A 27,075-nucleotide genomic window follows, 5' to 3' on the forward strand; every position below is an offset into this window, starting at 1 on the left:
CAAGAGATCATGACCATCCTGGCCAACATGGTGAAACACCATCACTATTAAAAATACAAAAATCAGTTGGGGGTGGTGGCGTGTGCCTGTAGTCCCAGCTACTCAGGAGGCTGAGGCAGGAGAATCGCTTGAGACTGGGAGGTAGAGGCTGCAGTGAGTGGAGATCGTGCCTCTGCACTCCAGCTGGTGACAGGGCAAGACTCCATCTAAAAAGAAAGGGGTTTAAAATTGAACAGGTTAGAAAAATTGAGTTACATAGCCTCTGTGTGTGTAACTCAATTTTTCCAACCTGTTCAATTTTCAATCCCTTTTTGTTTTGAGACGCACAGAGGAAAAACAGGACCCTTCTCACCCATCACTGTTCAGTTCCATTCCGCAATCTCTCGTTTTTTACTCTGACTACTTTATAGACTGTGAGGTTGGGTGTGGTGGCTCATGCCTGTAACCCCAGCACTTTGGGAGGCTGAGGTGGGCAGATTACCTGAGGTCAGGAGTTCAAGACCAGTCTGGCTAACATGGTGAAACCCTGTCTTGACTAAAAATACAAAAAAAACATTAGCTGTGTGTGGTGGCATGTGCCTGTAATCCCCGTTACTCGGGAGGTTGAGGCAGGAGAATCGCTTAAATCAGGAGGCAGAGGTTGTAGTGAACTGAGATCACACCACCGCACTCCAGCCTGGGCCACAGAGCGAGACTGTCTCAAAAATAAATGCATACTTAAGTAGACTGTGAGCTTCTGGATTCCCAGTCGTTAGGCAGGGATCAGCCTGTCAACCCTGCCCACTGGGTATGGGGGGGCGCCCGGGTCTGAAGCCCATGAGAGAAGTAGATCATGCTGTCTCTTCTCTATGTGAGTACACCCAGGATTCTCATGTCCCCTGCCAGCATCCACGAACAGCAACAGACTAACTGATTTGCTTGTAAGCAGGGCAACGTCAAATCCCACATCCAGTAGGTACTTTTGTAAGAAAACATTTTCGAAATGACAGAATAAGAAAATGAATAAAGCTACCAAAAGAAAGAAATAAGAAAGTGAATAAAGTCACCAATAAGAAAATGAACAAGGCCACGTTGTTCCACCCCGTGCCTCTGTGAGTCCTCCCTCTTTCTCGGTGACCCCAACACCTACAACCACGCAGGGGGCTGACATCCTGGAATGCTGCTCCTGGTGGGAGGCGACTGGGGTCACTTGGTTGAGGGGACGGACCTTTTCTCCCACCATGCCTTCATCTCTCCTCTCCAAATACTTAGGTTTTTTTCCACTGTATTTGTAAAAGTTATGATTGTACAACTACAGCTCTTCTGTAATATCTACAGGTTGATACAAATAATTAAAAATCAAAACATCAACATGTCTAAGGACCACATGGTGTATGTGACCCCCGAGAAGGATATATACGCTATGCCATAAATACTTGGATACTTGAAGGAGAGTCTTCCAGGTATTAAACCCGTGGATTCTCTTATTTTCTTTCACAATCGCTCTGCTTTTCCTGGCTCACAGTTGGCCACCACCACTCTGAAGAGCCCATGCCATCTCCCTTCCCCCATCCCTTTTTCACTTTCCTGGCCCCTGCCTCATACCAGTCAAATCCAAATACCCGGAGGGCGGACACAAGGCATGAGTGTCTGCCTCTTGCACTCCCTGGTGTGTATGATATGCTTCCCGGACTACAACACCGACTTACGGAACTGAAACGATGACTTCATGTCAGAAGAAACAGGATACGGGGATGAATTCATTACCTGGACCATTTTCAGCAGCTGGAGTAAGCAGTCCTTAATAACAAAAATCACACACAAAGACCAGAAAGTGTTTTGAAAAAGTGCTTTGAGAATTTACTGTACAGCGTTTTTTAAACAATTTATTTATACGTTGGCTTCTACATGCTCTTATATTCGTGTAAAACATTTATACATATTCTTTACAATTTGTACATATATTAAATGGCTGTAGCATAAACATTGTTCTATGGGATTTTATAGAAGAAAAATCAAGTGGGGAAAATTACTTACGAAACATTAACAAAAACCCGTGACACTGAAGAACAAGATGTTCTCATATTCATTTGATTTCCTCATCTTATTTTTGGTTTCATTTTTACGCTGGCCCAGGCTTTCCATTTCCTGTCATTATTAGGTCAGCAAGACCAAGCAGTGGGAGGGCGCGCGGTAAGGCACCTGTGAGACGGAAGCGCCCCTCCGCAGGAGTGAGGTGGTGTCTGCCAGTGTTCAGAGTTAGAGCTGACGCTGCGCCAAGCTCCTGTTTCGCTTTATGCCACGAGCTGAAGTGCTGGTGCTTGGAAACGTCTCATCTGAGGCTTCGGGTGTAGCTGGGAAGGGCACTGGCCTGTGCTTTCTCTCCAGCGTCAGAGCCCCAGGGATTCTGCACACTGTTCAGGCTGCAACCTTTTCCATCGAATGGGGAGGGCAGGGGTGCTAAACTCTGCCTTTTCTCTTTGCTGAAGACACCAAGTGGCCACGAGCCCACCATCCAAACCAAGCAGTGTGCCACGCCCACGGCAGCGCTTCTCATCACAGCTGGTGAGCAGCCCAGGAGCAAGAAGGGGCCAGAGGCTCCGGGTGCAGGGCGCGCTCCCTCCCTCGGGCCCTCCTGAGCACAGGCCTCAGCACAGCCACTCACCCTCAGGCCAAAGCCACAGAACTCTCAAAAAAGTCCCTCTATTCTTTATGGCATAGAAGATGCCTTAATGGTGATTAGGAAGGCCGTGCAAAGACAGAAAGCGCTGGTCCTCACAGAAGAGCAACACATCAGAAATAATGCTGAGGACACGGGTGGCCAGGGGGATCTGCTCATCTGCCAGGCTGCGGGGTCCCCCTGCAGGGACATGGGACGGCACACCTGCCATGCACCGTGAAGGCGCTAACAGCCCCGGCCCCTGCATCCTTCCTCAGGAAGTATATGCACCTGGGCCGTGGCTGTGGCAGTGAAAGGCATGCAGACTCCGCCAATGAGAGGAACCCAGAGGACTGAGGAGTTATAAAAATAGACAAAACATATATAGATTTTTATTCTGGCATATTTCATATTTTTAAGAAAGTAGTAATTATCTGATGCTGGGTAAGAACTGGAAGATTGTGGGAGACTTATAAATTATGACTCTGTAAAATATCAGCGGGGAGAAACCCCTTTCAATGGAAAACTCTGGTAACTTTTAAGTACTTTCTAAAAATAGACACAATTGCCACTGGTTTAAATAATGGATGTGGAAATGAACAAAAGACCATCCCTAAATAGCTGATGCATTTAGGCTGGTTAATGAAATAAATGCATTTTTTTGCAACTCTGTTTCTTTTTGGTTTTGTTGCCTTTTTTTCTGAATAATAGGGGGAAACAGTTTTGAATTGCATTGCCCCAAGTCAGGAGGAAGCGCGCCGCCTTCTCTGCAAGCCCCGCTGGGTCCTACATCACCGGGAAGCGGCTGAGGGCCTGCCTCAGCTTTTCTGCAATCTGACAAGAAAGCAAAACAAAACCACACTGAGACAGCACTCCGGTTATGGCCTCGCAGGGTTCTACCACTCACAACTCTTGACAACTTCAACGTTACACACGTTCCAATTCTTTAACTGGTCTTTTTGGCACCAGCCCCGCCCTGCATTGCTGCTGGAGAGACCTTAATCCCAAAAGGCGCTGGCGAGCTGGCCCTGGAGGTCCCTTCCCACCAGGTGGCGTCTGTGCGTTCTCCCACCTCTGCCCTAGTGGCACTTCCAGACCACCTGCTTTTCCTCAGATGAGCCGGGCACAGGCGCTTCATGCTTGCCTAGAGGCCCCTCCTTTCCTGGAAGAGTATAAGCTTCCAGACTCCCCTGAAGGTTGTATTGCCCTGGCCACACCTGCTCTGTCACTGCAAAGTGTGCAAACAGCATAAGCCTGCCTATGACGCTAACAAGGTTCTGTGCCGGGCCTCCTGGCATGGCTGCCTCACCCATCCCGGGACACTAAGCATCTGGAGTGAGGGCTTGGCATATAAGAAATGCTCAACACATGTCCCACTCATGAACACATGCACATTTTAATAACTTAAGGGTTACTTTACCATAAAGCATTAGATCTAAAACCTGGCAATGTTCTATCAGCCACTTATATTTATGCAAAGACAGTGATGAAATACATGGTTTTTGATTCTGAACGACAATGTCATAAATAACGATACTATACTTGGATTTGAAAATCAATAAATCAACATTTTCAAAATTCTGAGAGTTGCCCTTGCATTATTTTCTCACACAAATACACTCTGCTCTATTCTAATACACAATGAAAGACACACAACAGCACCAACGGAGGGAAAGTGTGCGTTCAAAGAGCCCCGGCCCCATGTCCTGCAAGGGAGGACAGGGCTTAGGTGACTTCCTCCCATAAGTTAGTCACCCAAACCAACTGTCCAAGACACAATTCACCAATACACATTAGGCACATCAAGCACAGCTCCCCTTGAAGAACTGACTGTTGGAGACGGGGGTTTTCAGCAGCGTCCGGCTCGCAGAGGCCACTAGCATGGCTGGGAGTAAAATGCTGGCTCACCACTCCCCTTGAATGTGGCTTACCAGAGGAGAGCTGGGTAGGCAGCTAGCAGCCAGCAGAGGCTGGATTTTCCATTTGCAGACCTTACCTGCAGGTGCCTAGGTGAACATGCTACTGGATCTTTGTTTTCTATATACTCTGGTTAACAACAAAATTACTAGGCAGAGGTAAGAAAATTTAAGTTTTCATTATTACTTTGCGAATAGAACCATCCCTGGTCTTGCTTTTTTTTTTTTTTCTCTCTCTCTGCGATTTCCATGGTGCACTGTGAAAACCTCATTCACAAAAAGCAAAGGCTGCCTTTGGTTTCCTGTGTGGTGCCAGGCTCCTGTTCCAGCTGCCGCCGGAGCCCCAGGGACGGCAGGGTGACCTCATCTCATTCAGCACCGTTCCTGGTGCACAGAGGCACAGAGAAGCTGTGACAGAGGGGAAGGGGCCGCACAATAAGGAACTTCTTGGGGCCTCGCAACTAGCATCCAAGACCCCTTCTTCAGGAGAAAACCTTTTTAACCCAGTGTTACCCAAAAAGCAAAGGGCGGATGGAATTAGGAGATTAAAAAACAAATCCTGTCCAAAATTCAGGCTCCTTTATTATTTAGGATTAAAGACGATAAACAGATTAACTTTACATGGTCAAAGTGGTTTACCGGAACCCGCTCCTGGAGCACATGCAAAAGGCGCGCGGAGGCTCACTCACCGTTTCGTAAAACTGCACTTGCTGCTCCAGGTACAGGCGGATGACGCTGTTGTAATCATAGATCCGGTTACTGTGAAAGTGATTCATCTCAGCTACAACCAAAACGAAAACATCCATCAGTTTTCCCTCCAAGTTTTCAAATGACAACACCTGGTTTCTCTGCTCGGTTACAGTTAATCATCAACCTGACCTAATCTGGCTGCTGCAGTACAGTGCCAGTTCTTGGCAAATCACTCTATAAAGAGGCTGGAAAAACATGTTGAGCTGGGCACAGTGGCTCACATCTGTAATCTCAGCACTTTGGGAGGCCAAGGTGAATGGATCACCTGAGGCCAGGAGTTCGAGACCAGCTTTGTCAACATGGCAAAACCCCATCTCTACTAAAAATACAAAAATTAGCTGGGTGTGGTGGCAGGCACTTGTAATCTCAGCTACTTGGGAGGCTGAGGCAGCAGAATTGCTTAAACCTGGGAGATGGAGGTTGCAGTGAGCCAAGATGGCACCACTGCACTCCAGCCTGGGCGACAGAGTGAGACTGTCTCAAACAAAGCAAAACAAAATGTTGAACAGTGAATGACAAACATTACTTTCTAGTAAATAAATGACTTTCACTGACTTGCATATTAAATACTATAAAATGCAATACAGATAAATCACCCAAATGTGGACTATTACTCTAACACAATCGATCCAATAGAAAACACTGTCACATTTGCTACAGATGACCGCAGGTCAAAGCCTCCAGTGCGTCTGCGCTGGACCTAGCAAGGCAGCACCTGGGGGCCCTGCCCCGCCCCGTCCTGTGCAGCAACTGCTTCAGGAGGTGTCTGGTAAAAGGCTGGGCAGCATGTGGGACATTGGGCGGGCCCTTCTTCAGTATGGGGACCTTTGTTGCCCCTGAGCACCAGCAACGCTGTCAGAACTCAACCTCTCACTGGGCAGGAGGATTGGATGCTGAAGGATAACCTTTCTTCATCTTTGCTGAATACATGGATTGCTTATTTGTCTGTTCCCATCTGCCCAACACTGGAGGTGTTTTTGTCATCAGAGGGCCTCATCACCTCCCTCGGACGCCTCCCACGCCATCTTCTCCCAAACACTCCAGGCCTAGAAAGCCAGCGTCTGCACAGATTCCCACGACATGCAAACTGCTCTACCTTTTACATCAGTTATTTGAAGTTGTACAAGGCTTTTTATTTATCAATTTGATAACCTCAAACACAAGTTCAAAACCAAATTCCCCATTTCGAACCCTTCAAAACCCAAAACTTCCATCAGGTTTCCTTGTTTTTGCTGCTGTGGCCTTGGCTTTGGGCACTCCCTCGTCCTTCTCTGTCTCCCATGAATGCCCCAGTCTTGAAGGCTGCTCCTTGGAAAAGCCTGCGAATGTGCTTCATTCTCTTCTTCCCAGGACCACATCTGTAGGTCCTCAAAGCTCAGACTACACTAGCAATGGTTTTCTGGCCGGGCTCCGGGACAGTGTCTGCGCCCTCCAATCCCCTCCGTACATATCAAATCCTTCTCCCTTGAGGATTGATTTTTTTCTCTCCCTTAAAAACCTTTTAATGGTTCTTAACACCCACATCAAGTCTAGAGCTTTCAAGTTCTTTCACAATCCAAACTTACTTCCCAATAACCTCTAAGTATGTGTTACTCTTTCATGCCCATGACACAATCTAGCAACACGATTTTGTGGCTTTTGTTCCCAGCAGAACACCCTCTCCATTCTCCTCTGCCCACGTCAGTGCCATCCACCCGTCCACCAACAGGAAAAATCCATTTGCTGCTCTCATCTGCTCAAAAACACTCAAACCTATACACTTTAATGTCTTTTTAAAAAAAAAAAAAAAAAAAAACACAAAAAAAACTGCCTACAATGACATATCCAAACCCCTTCGCATTCCACGATCCCAAGGCATGCAGGTGACAGACTGCTAAAAGCTGAGCTCTGGCATTTAATAGAGCATGATGACATCACAGGTTACAAAAGGAATCTTCCATGTCTCTGAGAAATAATAAAATGTGCAGTTTTAATTAAGCTGTCATCCATAGCTACATAAGGTAGACAGGTGAAAAACTGAATAAATATCACAGATTTTCATCAACATTGGGATCCTGCAAACAAGGGGCTTAACTGCTGCTCACATTTGGATTTCTCTCTAGCAAGGCAAACTTTGCTGGGGGAAAAAATCCCCACCAGCACCTCATAAGGACCCTTTGATCTCACCTTGCAACGCGTAAGACATGGTGCTGACTCTCTTCACCATGTTCTGTTTGTCTTGTGGGGTGATTTTACTTGTTGCAACTAGTTTGTCACTTTCTTTCACTTTTTCTATTGCTCCCTGTGAAATAGAAAATGCAACAGTATTAATTAAGCTAAAATGATTAGTCATTAGTTTAAAATATAACAATGCTAATATAGTCTGTAACTGATTTGCTACTGAACAGGAAATATGTCCACAAAATAAGAAGAAAGGAAAGCATCTGAATTTAACTTCCTTCAAGTCCCTTGGAAGCAAAACGGTTGCTATTCTTGAAAAACGTAACTAAGCTAAAATGAAAAGTTTTAAGCTACAAAAAAAGAGAAGACCAAACAGCACACCATCTCTGTAATATTCAGAAGCCAGTGCCATTGGAAGAGTAGCACATCATGGCAATCAGGCATTAGCAAGTTTCGAGTCATTTGGTTAGGTACAGGGTAGTGTGTGCACACAGGCAGTCTCCGTCTCTCCTTTTATACAACAGAATATTTTATAAGCTAGTGCTTAAGCGCGCTGATTTTAAGTCAGGGCTTTACTTAGATTTTTGTAAGAGGCACTGAATCAATGTAAAGACTTAGATGGAAGTGGTGGGAAACGCTGCCAAACATTTCCCACTCCAGTATCATCATGCTGCTCATTACTTAGGGCTGTCTGGAAAGAAAAGCTCTATACTCATGCATACATTAGGCTCCAGGCCTACAACTCTGATGCTGCTGGCATACGTTTCTACAAGAAGCTCACTGTTCTGAGTTTTATGTTAAGTTACCTGAAGTTGTACAAACCTAATTTACCTATGCAACCCCTTCACCATTGTTTCAGTTATAAAGCAGAATGCTAAAATGGCCACATGCCAGGACTGTTCAGATCACAGACCAGCCCTTGGCAGAGGTTTTCCTAACAAATCCAAGTACGTCGCAATATACTAGACTACTATGGTTGACATAAAATACTCACAACTCATGCCTGAGGTGATGTACAGATTTTTAAAAAGGGAAAGAAAACCAGAATTAATATGTGAAGACACTCCAAACCAATTTTAAAAGTCAGTTACAAAACCTGAATTATCTATTGTTTCCTTTTTAATAATAAAGCTATAAAACCTATACCGACGACTACACACACATGCCTGCTTCGTCTGGTGGTGCATTCTTTAAATGTCTACGATCAGGTTACCTTGTGAGTGCCAATGATGTCAGGGAAGCAGCCAAGAAAACCTTTATACTCGTGATTACATTCCATCAGGAAATGGAGATCTTTCTTTGGCTATAACAAGATACAAGCTGGTTGTTACTGGCAGAGAAATTCAGAAAATCCAGGAAAAGGTAACTATTATATCCAAAGACTATAAATCCTGCATGTGCTACACTAAATTACTGAGTGTGAAGCATTCACATTCCTTTTTCTAAAAGGAAATAACTCCAAAGACTGCCATATTTTGAATCATATGTTATAAAGAAAATGACAAAACATATAATATTTAAGTTGGTTTGTAAAATTATTTTGACATGGCCCAAAATACACCACCACAAAGGAAAAAAGTTCATCTAATACTGTACGTTTATATACAAGCAAATGAGCTGCTGTAGTTTAACTTCTAAACATGAGCAGAGAACATAAAAATATTATTAAAACACCTAGTAATCATTTTACATTTTTCCATTTTTTCTGAATTATAATTTTAGTAGCTATGTTACTCACATTTCTAAAATGAATACTTTTTAAATCTGTTATTTAAAAAAAAAACAAAAAACCAAAAACCCTGAAATTGGGCTTCTAAAGACTCCAATAAAAGCTAAACCTATGTGGCTATGACAAGGACCTGCCCTGTCCTGGGGACTGTAGCAGGTGCTTTTTATTTATGAGCTCTTAAATCTTGAGAATCATACAGGGTAGGCACTACCACTGCAGATGAACAGATGAGGAAACCATGGCTCAGAGAGGCTAAGCAATGGTCCATACAGACCTGAGCCAGCGTTCTTTCCTGTTCATTAGAATCCACTGATGGCTAAGAACGGATTGCAGGGATCAATGCTGGATTGTATTCATTTATATTTCTTTTTCTTTTGAGATAGAGTCACACTCTGTCACCCAGGCTGGAGTGCAGTGGTATGATCACGGCTCACTGTAGCCTTGACTTCCCGGGCCCAAGTGATCTTCCTACCTCAGCCTCCCGAGTAGCTGGAACCACAGGTGTACACCCCTACACCTGGCTAATTTTTTTTTTTTGAGACGGAGTTTCACTCTTGTTACCCAGGCTGGAGTGCAATGGCGCGATCTCGGCTCACCGCAACCTCCGCCTCCTGGGTTCAGGCAATTCTCCTGCCTCAACCTCCTCAGTAGCTGGGATTACAGGCACGTGCCACCATGCCCAGCTAATGTTTTTGTATTTTTAGTAGAGACGGGGTTTCACCGTGTTGACCAGGATGGTCTCGATCTCTTGACCTCGTGATCCACCCGCCTAGGCCTCCCAAAGTGCTGGGATTACAGGCTTGAGCCACTGCGCCCGGCCTACCTGGCTAATTTTTAGGGGTTCGCTGTGTTGCCCAGGCTGGTCTCAAACTCCTGGACTCAAGTGATTCACCCGCCTTGGCCTCCCAAACTGCCAGATTACAGGTGTGAGCCACTGTGCCTGGCCTATTTAGATTTCTTGATGACAAATTTATCCACCCACTTTGGCTTAACCTAAGAAACCATTATTAAATACAATTAACAAAGATACACAGAAACAGAAAAGAAGAGGGTACTTATTTGGGAAGTTTGTCATAAGATAGATTTTAAATTAAAATATGTGGACTAGACAGCCTAAAATCTTAATTAGAATTGTGTGATTATGTTAGTACCTGTTCTGCCACAAGACTGGCAATTTCTTCATAAGTCTTTCCTGCTTCTGTTATTGCATCGTTGAGATCTGTTTCACCTGAAAATGATCAGTTTTATCAGTGGTTACAAGTTACATACATTTTCTTTTCACTTATTAAAAATTTTATTATAGATTTGACTGGTAAATATTGTTGAAGCTTTCAAACATTTTCAAAACTAGTGGGAATAGAATGAATGCCCATCGCCCGCCATCTGCCTTCTCCACTGGCAGTGCTCGCCAGCCTTTGTTTACCCACACCCGACACCCTCTCACTGGACAGCAGCATCTCATCCACAAATCCTAATAGTTGAGGACTCTGAAACATAAGGCAGTACCATTATGACACCTAAGACGAGACTGTCACTCTGCTACAATGAGGCCTCTCAGGGCAAGCTGGCTGCCTATATCAGGCTGTAAAGGTCCACAAAGCACAGAACTGATGTGTTTCTTACATCTGTGGATTCTTCTCCCTCACCCCCTTTTTTCCCTTCACATTTCTTTTTGTGGGGTGCTGTACTCAACACTAAGTGCAGCAGCCTAGCCAATTTACACACCAATAACCAGGGTACTTCACTGAGGAGGGAGTTGTCATCCACAGGATCCTAAGCAGCCGACAGGTCTGGAAAAGGCTCTAAAGGCCAACTGAATGAATGAATAAAGACACACCTTGATAGCCACTAGAACTGAACACCGTGGCTAAACTCTGCAAGGCCTTTCCTATCTTCTGATATTCCTTTGGTAATGCTGAAAGAGAAAATGCAATAAACCATTAGTCTTCTGAGCAAACTGAAATGGGATTAAACTGTTTCCTAAAAGTGATTATGTTATAGAAATGAAGTGATTCAAAATAGTCTATATTCCTTCATAAAATATTGTTGCAAAAGTGATTGTTTTTCAATGAATGATTTTTTGGATTGTTTTTAATTGATCGTTCAATTAATGGTAGATGCCATTATTACTGACAATCACTTCTACATTCTCACTCACCGAATGAGATGTAAGTAAAATGGAAGCACCTTTAGGTGGTTTCTAGTTTACCAAGTACTTTCAGCAAGACTGTGCTTGATCATCATGATAGCCCCTCTACCAGATGCAGAGATACCATCCTCATGCTGAGGATTAGGAAAACAAGGCTCACAGAACTGACTTGTCACATGGCTAATAAATGGTGGACGTGGACTTCCAATTCCAAATACGTAGCCTTTCCCCCTCTGTTACAGATGCATAAATGACCATTTACAAACCATAACCACCAAAGACTGAAACCAACAAGATGTGGAGAAAAATACAACAGTCAGACTTTGCAAGACCAGAGAAGCGGGGTCTGAGTTTCCTCATCTGTATAATGAGATGATTTCACTAAATGGTCTCTAAGGTTTCTTTTTAAGGTGCTAAAATTCTCGCATCACTTTGGAGAATTCCCAAGAGTCTCCGCACCTTAGGCTACTTTATCTGCATTTGTACAGAGTCCCCTTAAATGTAGCCTTTCAAAAGAAACTATTATTTGCATTTAGAGACTCATTACAGTTTTAAAGGAGAAAAATTAAACTTTTAACGTTTCTTTAAAAAATATTTTGGCCAGAGACATTTGAGTTAAGTTCTATAAGCTGCAGTTATCAGGAAACATGAATCCAAATTACAGGAGCCTAATAAAATTCCATCAGTTAATTTAATAAACTGTCCACCCTGTAGTGCCTCTGTTTTTGCCTCTCTACCTGAGGCTGAAGGCACCTGGCATGTGGTTCACCATGCAGAGTGTATGCTGTTTTCATTCTACACACTAGGAATTTTAAAGAACTATTTTGAATAAGAGAAGGAGATATGCCTGAGTCAAATCCTAAACAAAGTGCCTCAATCCCTTTCCCCATCCCACAAAAGAGCAGCTTGAAGCCAGGATTTTCTTTCTACATTTAGCCTTGTGGATTACATAGGACATAGAGTTGATCAGATATTAGACATATGGGATTTAATTCTTTAAAAGATACCGTAATTCCAAATTTTTGTGATATCCTTAAAAAATGGGATTGTAAAATTTGCACTCAGGAAAAATGGCTTTCGAAGAACATATGGATTTAAATGATGTGTTATGATGGTCTTGTAAGAGTTTACAGTCAAAATTAATTCACTGCCTTTAAAACAGAATTCCTTCATTCTTACTTTAGAGGATCAGTCCCCCAACCTTTCTGGCAACAGGGACTGGTTTCATGGAAGACACTTTTCCACCGGTAGACAGCAGGCTGGGGGAATGGTTTGGGGATGAAAGTATTCCACTTTAGATCATCAGGCATTAGATTCTCATAAGGGCTCACAACCTAGATCCCTTGCAGGTGCGGCCCATAATAGGGTGTGAATTCCTCTGAGAATCTAATGCCATCGCTGATCTGACAGGAGGCAGAGCTCAGCTCAGGCGGTAATGCCTATAAATAGAGATGAAGCTTCACTTGCCTCCTGCTATGCGCGGTCATGGTCCATGCACCAGTCCATGGCCTGGGGATTGGGGACCTCTGCTTTAGAGAACAATGTCAACTTTGCTTTTTGTTCATGAGTCATCCTCTGTGACCTGTATTGACACAGGTTTTGTTTTCTAGATGCTGTATTTGTATACATTATTTTCTCAGGGCTAATTCTATGTATTTAGGATACAGCATCATGTTTCCTTGCTATGGGAAAGAAGCAACTGTTATTCCTCGTGTCTGCACCTCAAGCACAAACAGCTGGTATGCTACAAGTTTCACTGGAATAAGAGAATATGTGGATGGCAAAGTGCCACTGGTACTGGTATTGCTGCTGGTAGAGGAAGAGGTAGAGTAGCATTGGCCAATGGCTGAGGTAAGGCAGGGCCTGGAAAACTTCCTCTGCAAAGTGCCAGATAGTAAATGTTTTAGGCTTTATAAAGCCACAAGTTTCTGTTGAAACTACTCAACTCTACCATTATGACACAAATGTAGCCAAAGACAATATATAAATAAATGGGTATGGGTGTGCTCCAATAAAACTTTATTTACAAAATAGGTGGCAAGCCAGATTTGGCCCTCAGACTATAGTTTGCTGACTCCTGGTGTAAGGCTTTGGATTTTCAGATCTGGATTGAATAAACAGTAATATTGCCATTGTCTTTCCTGTGCTATCTTATTAATTCATCTACGGGTCATTCCACATTTAGTTTCCTGCTTTTTAAAATTATTATTGGATTTCAAATTCTGACTGTTTTTCTTTAGTATAAAAACCCCATCTTAAAAAAAATTAACAGATCCTTTTTCTCTGCTGAGCATCAAAGGGCTGATATATATTACTCATAATTTAAAATATAAGTCATTTAAATTTTTTTAAATGGAATATAACCAATATCTCTGTACAGTGTTAGAAGGTGAAGGCCAGAAAATTCTTAGTGATAGATTAGAAGTCCCTTTTCTCCAGAGGTTGAGACATAGCAATAAGGGCAAACCAGACAGAAAGGAGAGAAAAGTCCTAGCACTTTACTAGGTAGTCAAAGACATCTGCGCGTTCAACAGCAGTGTGATCCCAGCATTTCAGGGCCTGACAAGTCATTCTGCAGCCTCTGAGCCTGAGGGGAAACCAGGCAGCAGCCGGCAGCATTAGCCCCACAGCTGGATACGTGACTGTTTTTCGATCCTGGGCCACATGTGTGGCGACAAAGCTGCACAGTTCTGGGGAATACAGGAAAAACGTTCAGCAGAACCACAGCCTACACACAAAGTAAAAAAAGAGGGAGGCAGGAAGCTCTCAGGCACACAGCAGAGTGGGCAGAAAGCCGGGACTCATAGTGACACTCTCCTCGGCAGTGCTTCTGCTCTGACGTATTTTCTATGACTATGCTTTTTTTTTTTTTTTTTTTTTTTCTAAAAATTATGGCTTTAGTCAAATATACAACATCTTACCAAATGAAGATTAAAAAATAAAATGAGACTAAGAATAATGACAAGCACTCTCAAAACAGGCAAAAATGATTAATTTTCCAAAGATTATAAAGCCCGAAATTACTGGACCTAATTAAGTGAACATGGTGCTCCTTATGAGATTTCTTAACCTGGCTTTGTTTTTTTTTTTTTTTTGAGACGGAGTTTCACTCATGTTACCCAGGGTGGAGTGCAATGGCGCGATCTTGGCTCACCACAACTTCTGCCTCCTGGGTTCAGGCAATTCTCCTGCCTCAGCCTCCTGAGTAGCTGGGATTACAGGCACGCACCACCATGCCCAGCTAATGTTTTGTATTTTTAGTAGAGACGGGGTTTCACCATGTTGACCAGGATGGTCTCGATCTCTTGACCTTGTGATCCACCCGCCTCGGCCTCCCAAAGTGCTGGGATTACAGGCTTGAGCCACCGTGCCCGGCCAACCTGGCTTTGTTAGTCAATTTTTTGTGAAGTGAGGTTAAGCAGTCACAGGAGGGACATTACTGCCATCCACCAAATACATTTCTATTCAAGGCATCAGGTTCCCGCTATGATCAGGGGCATAAAACTGCGCCTGCATCAGCACCCAAAAGCCCAGCCGGCTGTGAGCAGTGGACTTACGCCCCGTGCACCGTTTCCAGTGCTCCTGCCCCACGGTCAGCAGCTCCTTCACTCCATCATCCATGGCCTTGGTGAACTTCCCGACGGCCTCGCACTTCTGCTCTCTGTGGGCAAAGGCAGCCATCAGTCACATGAGCAGGAGAAACAGCACTGCTGTCGATCGGAGACACGCAGGCCAAACATAACCACAGACACTTGTTTTCCTGCATGGTAACAACTCCCCTGGCACTAAGTTAGCCTTAAACACAGGCTTGATGCAGACGTTTGAAGAACTACTTAAAAAGCAGTTATTATTTTAACTTTGCTTCCTTTCTTCCTCTTCAATTCTTGGTCAATTTTAATTATAATTATTCTAAAGTAAATAAAATAATAACTTCTTGAATATCTCATTTAGTAAAATTCCAATCACTGGAGGGACCATCAAATCCATAAAAGGATAACGGGGGTTGCTGATGCCAGCTGGTCATTCATTCCAAGTACTCCATGAAACAGACAATAACCTGGACGCATAATCAGCTAAGTGACCCTGAAGATACCAGAGTTCTTTAAAAGGGTGTCAAAGTGTATTTACCAACCTGAAAAGATCACAATATACTGTTAGATGAAAAAAGCAGATTATAAAACAAAATGGATAGTGTGAGGTCATTTTTGTTTAAACAATCTTTCCTATAATTGTGTACAGAGGAGGATTTGGGAGACTGTACACTAACATATTAACACTGATTTTTCTCTCTGGGTGGTTGAAGGGTTATGTTTATGTGTGTGTGTGTGTTTCTCGTCTATACTTTTGGTAACACATACGCAATAATTTTATGATAAAAAAGCTTAAAATTAAAAACACAAATTTCTTATAAGTCCTTAATAGAAAAGGAACTACTCCAAAGTTTCAAGGAGTAGAATGTATTTAAAATGAGCCTGTATTTAAAAACTAAATAATTAAAATCAATAGATTAAAAACAAAAAAAACATACAGAAAAAGCAGGTTAGAGACTGCCTCAATGCCATGTTCAAAGAGATTTGCTGTCTGAATATTGTGTGGGTTTTAGGCAGCTCTGTTCCCCTTGGTTTCATCACACTATTGGAAACAGCTACTCAACACCGTCAACTACGAAGTCACTGGCTTCAAGGTAAAAGAAAGAAGTTTAATCTGATGTTATGGTTAGAAAGACAGTACTTCTATGTACAAACAATATTTCCCTTGTCATTGGACTACAAATCCTGCTCATTTCATAAAACTCTAGTCTGACAATTTGAGTTTCAGCTGCGGCTATCCTGGCTGAGGCCTGAAAGGAGGAGGTTGTGGATTGAGAAAAAGGAAAACCTGGCAGCGCCTCTCACATTTCTACTAAGTCCAAGTCAGGTGCCTCTGGTTCCATGGTGGAAAATATCATGACTCCCGCCAGCTCATCTCTCTCAGCCTTCCTCTTTCCAGTTTTCCATTCCTGTAAATGAGAATGTGGTAATGTTCAAGTGGACAGCACAAACTGGTCTCCAAAATTCCCCAACAGGACCAGTTCACTGATCACCTTTATCTAATATTCAGAAAGCAGCTCCCACTCTATCTCCCTCTGCACCATGGGCTAAATACCTTTATACCCCAAATGTCATCTCAGGGCATGAACAGTGTCATGCCACAGAACGGCCCTTATGGGACCAAGTCTTTTGCGAATGAACCGATTCAGCCATGTTCCCTTTCCAGTGGCTATCTACATAAACATGGCAAATAGAAACACCCTATACTTTTTTTCTTTTCCTGAGAAAGGGTCTCACTTTGCCCTCTAGGCTGGAGTGCAGTAGCGTGATCTCAGCTTACCGTACCCTTGAACTCCCAGATTCAAGTGATCCTCCCACCTCAGCCCCCCAAGTAGCTGGGCCTTTAGGCACACACCCCCCACGCCTGGCTAATTTTTTTATTTTTTGTAGAGATGGGGTTTTGCCATGTTAACCAGGCTGGTCGGGAACTCCTGGGCTCAAGCAATCTGCTCACCTCGGCCTCCCAAAGTGCTGGGATTCCAGGCATAAGCCACTGGGCTCGGCCCACCGATGCATTCTGACCAAGTACCTCAAATGTTTAGGTTAACTGTTTTCTAAAAAGGTAAATGCTTTTCTAAAATATAAGCTAGAAACCAGTATTATGATCTATTTAAAAAAAAACATATTAAGGTATACACACACACAGGGTACCCAAAGCAAAAATATCCAGTGCAATGAATTGTCACAAAATGAAGACCTGCCTAACAACCACCTAGGCCAAGATGGAGCAAAGAGCTCCCTTCCAAAAGTCCCCCTCATTGTCCTTTCCCTAAGTACTGCTACCTCCTCCCCACCCCCACACAAGGTAAGTAATAACCCTTCTCTTGCGGTTTTCATTTCCTTGCTTTTCTGCTATGGTCTGAATGAGTTCACTTCAAAATTCATGTTTTGACACTTAATAGCCAATGTGATACTATGAAGAGGTGTGGTCCTTAAGAAGTGATAAGGTCACGAGGGCTGCTCCCCTTGGGAATGAGATTTGTGTCCTTATAAAAGGGCTTGATGGAGGAAGTTTGTCCCTTTTTGCTCTTCCACTTTCCACCATGTAGGAACTCAGCATTTCTCCCCTTTGGAAGATGCAGCCCTCACCAACCACCAAATGCTGGTGCCTTGATCTTTGACTTCCAGCCTCTGCAAATGTGAGAAATAAATTTCTGTTTTTGATAAATTAGCTGGTCTCAAGTGTTCTGTATTTTGTTACAGCTGCACAAACAGACTAAGATACTTTGTTTAGAGTTTTAACACCTAAACTCTTTGTTTAGAGTTTTAGCACCTGACCTGTCTTGCTAGTTTTTCAAGCTAGCAACGAACCCTAAACACATTCTTCAGCGTCTGGCTTCTTTTGCTCAATCTTGGTTAGGAAGTACAGTCACATTCTTGTGTAGAACTATAGCTCATTCATTTCACTGCTGTATAATATTCTACTGTATGAGGAATCCCCAATTTATTTATCCATTCTACTACTAGTGGCCACCCTTATCAAGTTATGAATACAGCTGTTATGTACATGTCTCCTGGTGTCTGTGTGCATGCATTTCTATTCAGTATACACCCAGGAGTGGAAATGCCGGGTCATAGGAGGGGTTCAACCTTAGTAAATGCCAAACTTTTCCAAACTGGTCTTACCAATTTCCCCCAAGATGTTATGAGTCCCAGCAGCATCTCACCGTACCAAGATGACACTTGGTCTGATCAGTTTTAGCCATTCTGGTGAGCGTGTAGTGGTATCTTGCTGTGGGTTTTAATTTGTATTTCTTGATTGCTAATGAAATTAAGTACTTTTCTATACATCTGTTGTTGATCAGACACCTTATTTTCTGAAATACATTATCAAATCTCCTATTTTCTACTGGGCCTATCGATGTTTTCAAATATTCTAAAATCTAGCCCTTCACTGCTTATATATGTTGCAAGTATCTTCTACTCAGTAGCATGTTTTTTGCTCGTAATGGCTCTGCTGAAAAAAAAGTTCTAATGTAGTCTATCCACGTCTTTCCTGCATGGTCTTTTTCATGTCATATTTCAGAAATACTTCCCTGCTCTCTAGGATATGAGGATGTTCTCCTACGTTATCTTCTGTAAGCATTACTGTGCTGCTTTTCACATTTAGATCTGTGAACCACATGGAAATCATTTTCCAAAAAACTTTATACAATGAAAACTTTCAAACATATACAAAAGAGAAAAGTAAAATAAACCTCTACAGGTTCAGTTTCGATAATTATCAACACTTTGCCAATCTTTTTTTTAATATCAATAGTTTAGTGTAAGAGATATGGAAGTCATTTACAGGAGGAAGTCTTTCAGCTGTGATGGCACGGGCAGCTGCATGTGATGCCATTTCAGTAGGGACTTACTTCGGCTTACACACTTTCCAAGAATGGCACCACCTCTAAATAAGAAATGACCCTTGCCTAGAACTACTTTAGTGCCTCCATATTCTGGGAGAACTTTAGCTTTCAAGCTAACTGGTTAAGTCTTTCCACCCTTACCTTTAAGGTCTGATCCAATAGCTACTACTGTTGCTTGCAATACTTTTGAGATTTTTCAACCAATACTCAAAGAGTGAAAGGAACTTTCTAAATGCCTGTCTGCTGTGACTTCACAGGAGACCCACAGCTCAATCTTTAGCACATGTGGCCACAGGAAAAGCCGCCCAGGCACTACTGTTCCCTGGGAGGTGCCAATCTTGTTTCACAGGTACTCTCCTCCATTCTACCTCTGGGATGTTTTTTCTTACTTTAAAGCTAATTTCAAATATAATACACACACACACACACACACACACACACACACACAGACACACAAAATATATATATATATGTACACACACATACGTATATATATTTGAGACAGAGTTTTGCTCTGTTCCCCAGGCTGGAGTGCAGTGGCACGATCTTGGCTCACTGCAACCTTCACCCCCAGGTTCAAACGATTCTCCTGCTTCAGCCTCCCAGGTAGCTGGGATTACAGGTGTGTGCCACCAAACCTGGCGACTTTTGTATTTTTAGTAGAGACAGGTTTTTGACATATTGGCCAAGCTGGTCTCGAACTCCTAATCTCAAGTGATCCATCGCAACTGGCCTGGGTCATGTTTTAAAAACATAATAATATCAGTAACAGCCCTAATAAAATAAACTGCAGATTGTAGTGAGGTAGTGAGCACATTTCATTTCCCTGCGGTGTGCCATCCAACTGACCCAGCACCAGTTACTGGAAAGACTATCCTTTCCCTACTATGCTCAGTGCCATCTTTGTCACAGATCAAGCGTCTACTCTGTTCTGCTCCACTGGTTGGTTTGTCTAGCCTCATGCCGATACCATGCTTTTAAAGTTTTTAGCTTCACAATGAGTTCTGATACGCAGTGAAGTTCTCCTCCTACTTCATCCTTTCCCAAGAGCATCCTGGCTATTCTTAGCATTCTGATTTTCTACATATGACATCTTTATTGTTTTCAGTCCATGAGACACAGTGTTAGAAAATTTATTTACGTCTTCTATTATTTTTCTCAATAATGTTTCATAGTTTTCTATGTAGCTCTTTTGTGCATTTTCTTGTATTAATTCCTGGATATGTGATACTTTTGATGTTACGGTAGTATCAAATAACAACGAACTAGATTTTTTTCCGCTAGATTTTCAGTTTCAGTTTTTGGTGATAAATATGCAATGTCTTATATCCAGCTACCTTACTAACCACTTATTTCTAATAATTTCTCTGTAGATTCTTCGGAGGTTTCTGTGTTCACCATTTATTTACATAAGCTGCTACTTACCACAGAATCATAGTTTCTATGTAGTTCTACACTGCCACTTAGCAAGTAAGGAAACTCTGGACCAAAGAGATCAAATACCTTCACTAAGATCACAGAGGCAGTTACAATTGGGGCTAAGACTAGAACTCAAGTGCCCTGATTCCAAGTTCTTTCTTTTTTCTCTCATACCACTTGTATGACAAGTTGATCACTCTTTGAAGGTGGCAGTCATTTAAAACAACACAACCAATGTCTAGGATTTATTATTCTTAAACTCCACCATGCATAAAACATGACTTTCAGAAGTGCTTTCTAAATCAAATCCTCGGAAAATCTATCAAATAAGCCCTGGTTAAGGCACTGTGGGAACCAGGAAGGCAACAAACTTGGAGGCAGTTCCCTGTAGTTTCTGTAACTACAAAGTAACAAAACATTTACTGAATTCAAATAACTTAGTTTTACTACTAAATAGCTACATGACATACATAGGGTGACTGAGTATCCTCTCACCATGGATATACACAAATTCGTAAGACATAGCGAGAGACCTGTGATATACACAAATTCACAAAGACAAGGAGACACAGCCTTAATACTTAAAACTTACTGTGCATTCACTTCAACAAGGGAAAAGTACTACAAAGAAGTTTAGCAAGTAAACCTCTCAAAATTCCAAGAGGGTATATGATATTCTGTTATTTGATTAAAGACAAAAACAGCTTCAGAATTTATTTCCCAGGCTGATAATGTATTTAGCATCTGCTGTGGCTTGTGAGCTTCAGCGGTCTGCTGTGGCTTCTGAGCCAACTCCTGCTTTTATTCTTTAGGGCATTTCTAAGGTATGCAGTATTTTTTGAGAGAAACTGTGGAAGAAACATCTTTAGAGAATAAAATGATACAATAAGGAGTACAGTAAATGCTTACTGAGAAAGAAAACTATTTCCAATTATGAGATGTCAGGCAGCCAACTTCTCTTTGAATTTAATGAAGAACAGATGATCACTGGCAGACCAACCGGCCACAGGGGCGGGCAGCGAGAGAGGCCAGCATTGACTTTGGACTCACCATTACAGGGATGAAAATGGCCTGGATCTGGGAAGAACAGCTCATCTCTGCCTCTCCCTTTCCTGTCATCATGCTATTACATTGTAAGGGCCGCGTGACTGGGAAAACTGTTCACTCCTTCCCTCACTTCATGCTGATAATACCTGCAGAGTTAGGGGCCTATCCTATTTTTATAAACATCTAGGAAAAAACTGCTGACCCTATTACATCCTTCACCCTGCCCCTGCCCCTCCTGAGCTAACCCACTCCCAGTGGTGGGGGAAGCCCTTCTGGCAGGCAGCTCTTCACACAACATGAAAAATTTCCTATGGTGGGGATTTAGGTTTCTGTCCCCTCACTGTCAGTGGAGGAAAGGAGAAATAACTAACCAACAAATTTTAACTCCTTTCGAAAATAAATTTGGTGTGAATGTAACTCTCAATATTCTCTGATGCACGTTAACACAATGTCCTACCTTCTCATCTCGGAAATTTAGGAACTGCTGGAAAACTTCACTTTCTGAGATCACTGGATGGCGACACATCCTGGTCATCCAGGCCTGAAGTCTCTCCATGCGCATTTTGATAAATTCCTCTTCAAAGCGACCTGCAAGAGACACAGCAAGAATGACATACAACTTTGTCTAAAATCAATTACTGTCCACACTGTAACTGAAAAACCATTTCTATGGCTACTGGCTACTTGGCAGAAAGCTATTCAGCAAAAAGTAAACCATGGTGATTTTTCACCAATCTAAAAAACAAGCAACACAATGAATGCTCAGAGACCCACAGGTAAGATGCAACAGACTTCAGTTTTTAAGAATGTAATTCCAATTTAACATATTCACAAACCCTTTGTGACAAGAATAATGACAGCCTCAAAGTGCTATTTTCTTCAAGTACCCCTAAAATACTAAAAATAAAATAAAATCTTATTTCAACATGGATGCCTGTGTCTTTCCTGTAAGTGAACGGGCCAGTTTCTGTGTGGCCACATGAAGTCCTATAGGCAAGAAAGGAGTGGTAAGTGGAATTTCATGTCATTCTTACAAAGTATGTGACATTTCCATATTATAAAAATGTGTCAAAATGCAATATAAATTACATACACACAAGTTTAAATTTAACGTTATGAAAAGTAGCCCAAAGCTGTAGCTTTTTTCCTCCATGTATTTTAAATTACTTAAGCTGAAATAGCAAAGGAATTTTTCCATGAATGCAATAATGTAAGCTGCTATTCCAGAATTTATGACCATACTGAGTTTAATGAGTGGTTCTTCCTGTCTTAAAAGTAGAAAGTCAGCTTGACAAGGCTGGCATAACAAACATCAAGTGAACACTGAGAATGTTTACAGACCTACAAACAAAAATTACCATTAGTTCAAAGGCTTCTAGTGATAGAAGTTCCAGCTACGGCCTAGAGAGATCAACTAACCCTACCCCCCAAAAGCAACTCTAAAGCTGAACAACACTGACAAAACAACCAAATCACTGCTCTAGAAATCAACAAAAGGCAAATGGCCATCTGAGAAGTGTGTATGCTTGAAGAACTGAACTTCAGGTGACAACGGTGGAAATCTGTGGTGTTGGGAGGCTGCTCCCATCTCCCCTGGACCTGCAGCCTGTGTGCCACCCCACCTCACACGTATTCAACATGGAGGTACCATTAGGGTGGAGCAGGCTGTGAAGATGGGCAGCTGCAGCTTCTCCAGCAGGGCAGGAGGCTCACTTGATTTCGAGTGATGGGAGATGCCCATGTTCATCGGGGGTGTCGGTGGCAGTGACAATCTCAGACACAGATGAATGGGGAGGGCCAACAGCCCTGATAGCCAAGGTCGAACTATGCAAATCCCAGGCTGAGGCTGTGTGCATCAACAGTGGAGACCAGAGAGGGTCCAGGCCAGGCGCACAATCCTGGCCAACTCTGAGGCTATACAGACAAGTAAAGGCGACACAAAAGGGTCTGGTAGAAAGTAAAAGCCAGGGCAACATGAAAATGACCTGAGCTCTGGATGAGTTACATCGAGTTAGTTACATCAACAGAGAACAGGAGCCTTATTGGCCTGAGGTGGTTGGACACAACCTCTGTCAATCAATCATAGGCTTACTACCAATCCACAAAAGACACAGGAGCAAACCCTAGGAAGGCAATGTAAAAATAATAAAAATAAACAAACATTGCAATAACTGAACTGCCAGGGAGACAGACTTCAGAGATGTAATCTTAGGCAGGTTACTTAACCAACAAACAAAAGGCAGAAACAACAACCTTCAGGGAGGTAAACTCAGAATCCACAGTTGCTAAAATATATTCTCAAAAATGTCCAGTTTTCAACAAAAAGTTAAGAGCTATGCAAAGAAATAGCAAGATATGACCCATACTGAGAAAAAAACACGTAGTCGATAGACACTATCTCTGAGTAGCCTCAGATGTGGAATTTAGCAGAAAAAAAGAATGTGGCAGATAAAGCAGATTCTATAAAGATGTTTAAAGAACTAAAGGAAGTCTAAAAATTAAAGAAAAATATGACAGAGGATCAACACACAGAGTTTCAAGGACAGAGAAGTTACCAAAAAAGAATCACATGGAAATTTTGGAGTTTAAAGTATAGTAATTAAAATTAAAAATTCACTGCAGATAAGGCTCAACAGAAGGTTTAAGTTAGCAGAAGAAAAAAAAAAAAAAACAGCGAATTTGAAGATAGATCAACAGAATATGAAGAACAGAGAGAAAAAAACCGAAATGTAAAATGAACACACCTTAGAATCCATCAAGCACACCAAACACTTGTAATGAGAATCCCAGAGGAAGAAGAGAGAGTGAGACAAAAATATTTGAAGAAATAATGGCAGAAAACGCCTCATATTTGATGGAAAATTAATGTACACTTCCAAGAAGCTTAACAAACCTCGACACAGTCTGTATTTGTAGGATACAGAGATTCACAACTAGATATGACAGTTAAACTACTGAAAGACAAAGACAAAACCTTGAAAGCAGCAAATGAAAAACGACTGATCACATGTAGTGGTGCAGGCATGTGAGATAAACAGCATTAACAGCTGACTTGCTGTTTGACATAATGGAGCCAGATCAGTACAACTATCCACCAAAAATAAAGACATACCCAGATAAATAATGAGAGAATTCATGGATAACAGACTTGCATTATAAGAAGTATTAAAGGAAGTCCTTCAGGCTAAAAAGAAATTACTAAAGATGGTGACTTGAATCTGCAGAGAGAAATAAACAGCACCAGAAATATAAGGGTTAATGTAAAAGACTCTACAGATATATTTTTTCTAATTTGTTTCCTTAGCATCTTTAAAAGAAATAAGACTGAAGAAAGCAGTAATTACCACACTCTATTGTTGGATACATAACATACAGATGTAATACAAATGAAAATAACAGCATAAATGAGAGAAGGAAATAGAGCTATGTAGGAGAAAAGTTTCCATATTTTACTGGAATTAGTATTCATCTAAAGTGTTTTATGATGTTAAAAAAAGATGCATATTATATCCCTTAGGGCAACCACTAAGAAAATAACTTTAAAAATTTAGTTTAAACAATGAGAGGAATTAAAACGATATACTGTAAAATATTTATTTAATACAAAGGAAAGGCAGTAAAGGAGGAAAAAGAAGCAAACAAGACACAGAAAACAAGTAGCAACATAGCAAATGTGAATCTAACCATGTAAATAATTATATTAAATACAAATGGCCTAAAAACCCCAATCAAAAGCAGAGATTGTCAGACTTAATTAAAAAAAGGAAGATCCAACTATCTTGCCTGTAAGAGAAATAGCTTAGTTTCAAAGACACACATATACTAAAAGTAAACGGATGAGAAAAAAATATACCATACAAACAGTAACCATCAGAGAAGTGGAGTGGTTATATTAGTATTAGACAAGTACACTTTAACACGGAAAATCTTACAGGAGACAATGGGGGACATGTCTTGATAAAAGAATCACTACATCAGGAAGATATTACAAACTGTATGTCTACTTAACAAAAGAGCCTCAAAATACACAAAACAAGTGACAGAATTAAAAGGAGAGACAGTCCACCAATAATAATGTTAAATTTCAACACCCAATACTCAATAATAGATAGAACTAGAAGGAAAACTGGCAAGGATATAGAAACCTGAATAACACTATCAACCCAGCCCAACTGGCACGAATGAAATGCTCCATCTAACTGCTACAGACACATATTCTTTTGAAGCACACATGGAATATTCTCTAGGACAGACTATATGCTAAGCCATAAAACAAGTCTCAGTAAATGTAAAAGGACTAAAAATCATGCAAAGTATGTTCTTTGAACATAATAAAATAAAACTAGAAGTCAAAAGAAAAAAATTTGAGAAATAGCCAAATATTTGGAAATTAAAAGCAGAGTTGGTTCTCGTATCCCCATGCTCTGCATCCATGGATTCGACCAATCTCAGATTGGAAATATTTGAGGAAAAAAAATGTTTCTGTAATGAATATGTATGGACTTTTTTCTTTGTTATTATTCTCAAAACAATACAGTATAATAGTGATTTATATTGCATTTACATTGTATTAGGTGTTATAATTAATCTAGGGATGATTTAAAATATATGGGAGGATATACACAGGTTATATGCAAATACTACACCATTTTATATCAGGCACTTGAGCATTCATGGATTTTGGTATCTGTGGGAGATTCTGGAACCAATTCCCATGGATACTGAGATATAGGTATATTTCTAAATAACCCACGGATCAAATAAGAACTTATGAGAAAAATTAGAAAATGTTTTGACCTGAATGAACATGAAACTTCAATATATCAGACTTTATGGAATGCAGCAAAAGCAGTGCTTAGAGGAAAATTTGATGCCTGTGATAGGAGAAATATCCAAAACAATAATCTAAATTTCTATGTTAAGAAACTAGAAAAAGAGGAAATCAAACTCAAATCAAGCAGATGGGGAGAAATGATAAAAGAACAGAAAACAATAAAACAGAAAAGAGAAATTTCAATAAAACCAAAGAAAAAAGAGAGGTAACAATGATAACAATCAGAAATGAAGCAGTATATATCACTACAGACCCTAATGTCTTTAAAAGTACAAAGAACTATGACGAGCAGCTCTAAAACCATACCTAACAACTTATATGAAATAAATCAATTTCCTTTAAAGATCCAAGCTACCAAAGCTCACTGTAGAAGAGATAGCCTGAATAGTCCATAGTTAAAAACTTCCCACAAATAAAACTCCAGGTTCAGATGACTTCAGTGGTGAATTCTATCAAACACTTATAGAACAGTATCAATCTCTTCCGGAATATAAAAAGGAAGGGAATAATTCCAAACTCATCCTATGAGACTAGCACTGCCCTGATACTAAAACCAAAGATATAACAAGAAAACTATAGACTAATCATCATCGTGAACCAAATCCTCAACCAAATACTAGTAAACTGAATCCAGCAATATACATGAATAATCTATCGCCATCAAGGGAGGTTTATTCCAGGCATATAAGGCTGGTTCAGCAGTGGAAAGCTGATCAATGTGATTTACTGTATTAATAGCAGAAGAAAAGCCATACAATCACTCGATGGATACACAAATAAAACGAAATTCAGTATCTATTCATGAACGAAAACTTTCAGCAACCTAGAAACAGAAGGGAAATTCCTTCACTTGATAAAATCACATCTAACAAAAAACCTACAGCTAACATCATACATAGTGGTGAAAGACTGAATGCTCTGTCCTAAGACCTGGAATAAGGCAAAGATGATTGCTTTCACCATTTCTATTCAACAGCATACAGGAAGTTCTT

At 41.3% G+C, this 27,075-nt stretch overlaps 1 protein-coding gene and 1 long non-coding RNA gene across 3 annotated transcripts in view; both read right to left on the reverse strand.

Annotated features, from left to right (window-relative positions):
• Positions 1–1,814: 1,814 nt before the first annotated feature.
• The window catches only part of SNX9 (sorting nexin 9), a 112,268-nt gene continuing 87,007 nt past the window's right edge, over positions 1,815–27,075 (reverse strand). Inside the window, exons 11-19 of one of the 2 annotated variants that reach the window (XM_037741924.1) lie at positions 21,707–21,837; positions 16,238–16,341; positions 14,900–15,003; positions 11,031–11,108; positions 10,345–10,421; positions 8,678–8,767; positions 7,471–7,585; positions 5,244–5,335; positions 1,815–3,472 (exon numbers count right to left, since the gene is read on the reverse strand). In XM_037741924.1, coding sequence (XP_037597852.1) covers positions 3,425–3,472; positions 5,244–5,335; positions 7,471–7,585; positions 8,678–8,767; positions 10,345–10,421; positions 11,031–11,108; positions 14,900–15,003; positions 16,238–16,341; positions 21,707–21,837 — 839 coding nt within the window. In that variant the 3' untranslated portion in view covers positions 1,815–3,424. The remainder of the gene's footprint in view (positions 3,473–5,243; positions 5,336–7,470; positions 7,586–8,677; positions 8,768–10,344; positions 10,422–11,030; positions 11,109–14,899; positions 15,004–16,237; positions 16,342–21,706; positions 21,838–27,075) is intronic. The other variant, XM_017538628.2, reaches the window with a different exon arrangement.
• On the reverse strand, positions 14,202–14,892 carry LOC108311261. The gene is made up of 2 exons (XR_001828115.2): positions 14,723–14,892; positions 14,202–14,412 (listed from the first exon to the last, which is right to left on the reverse strand). It is a non-coding gene; the product is annotated as an uncharacterized LOC108311261 (long non-coding RNA).

This window comes from Cebus imitator, unplaced genomic scaffold (genome assembly GCF_001604975.1).
Source record: "Cebus imitator isolate Cc_AM_T3 unplaced genomic scaffold, Cebus_imitator-1.0 Scaffold6, whole genome shotgun sequence".
NCBI classification, from domain to species: Eukaryota; Metazoa; Chordata; class Mammalia; order Primates; family Cebidae; genus Cebus; species Cebus imitator.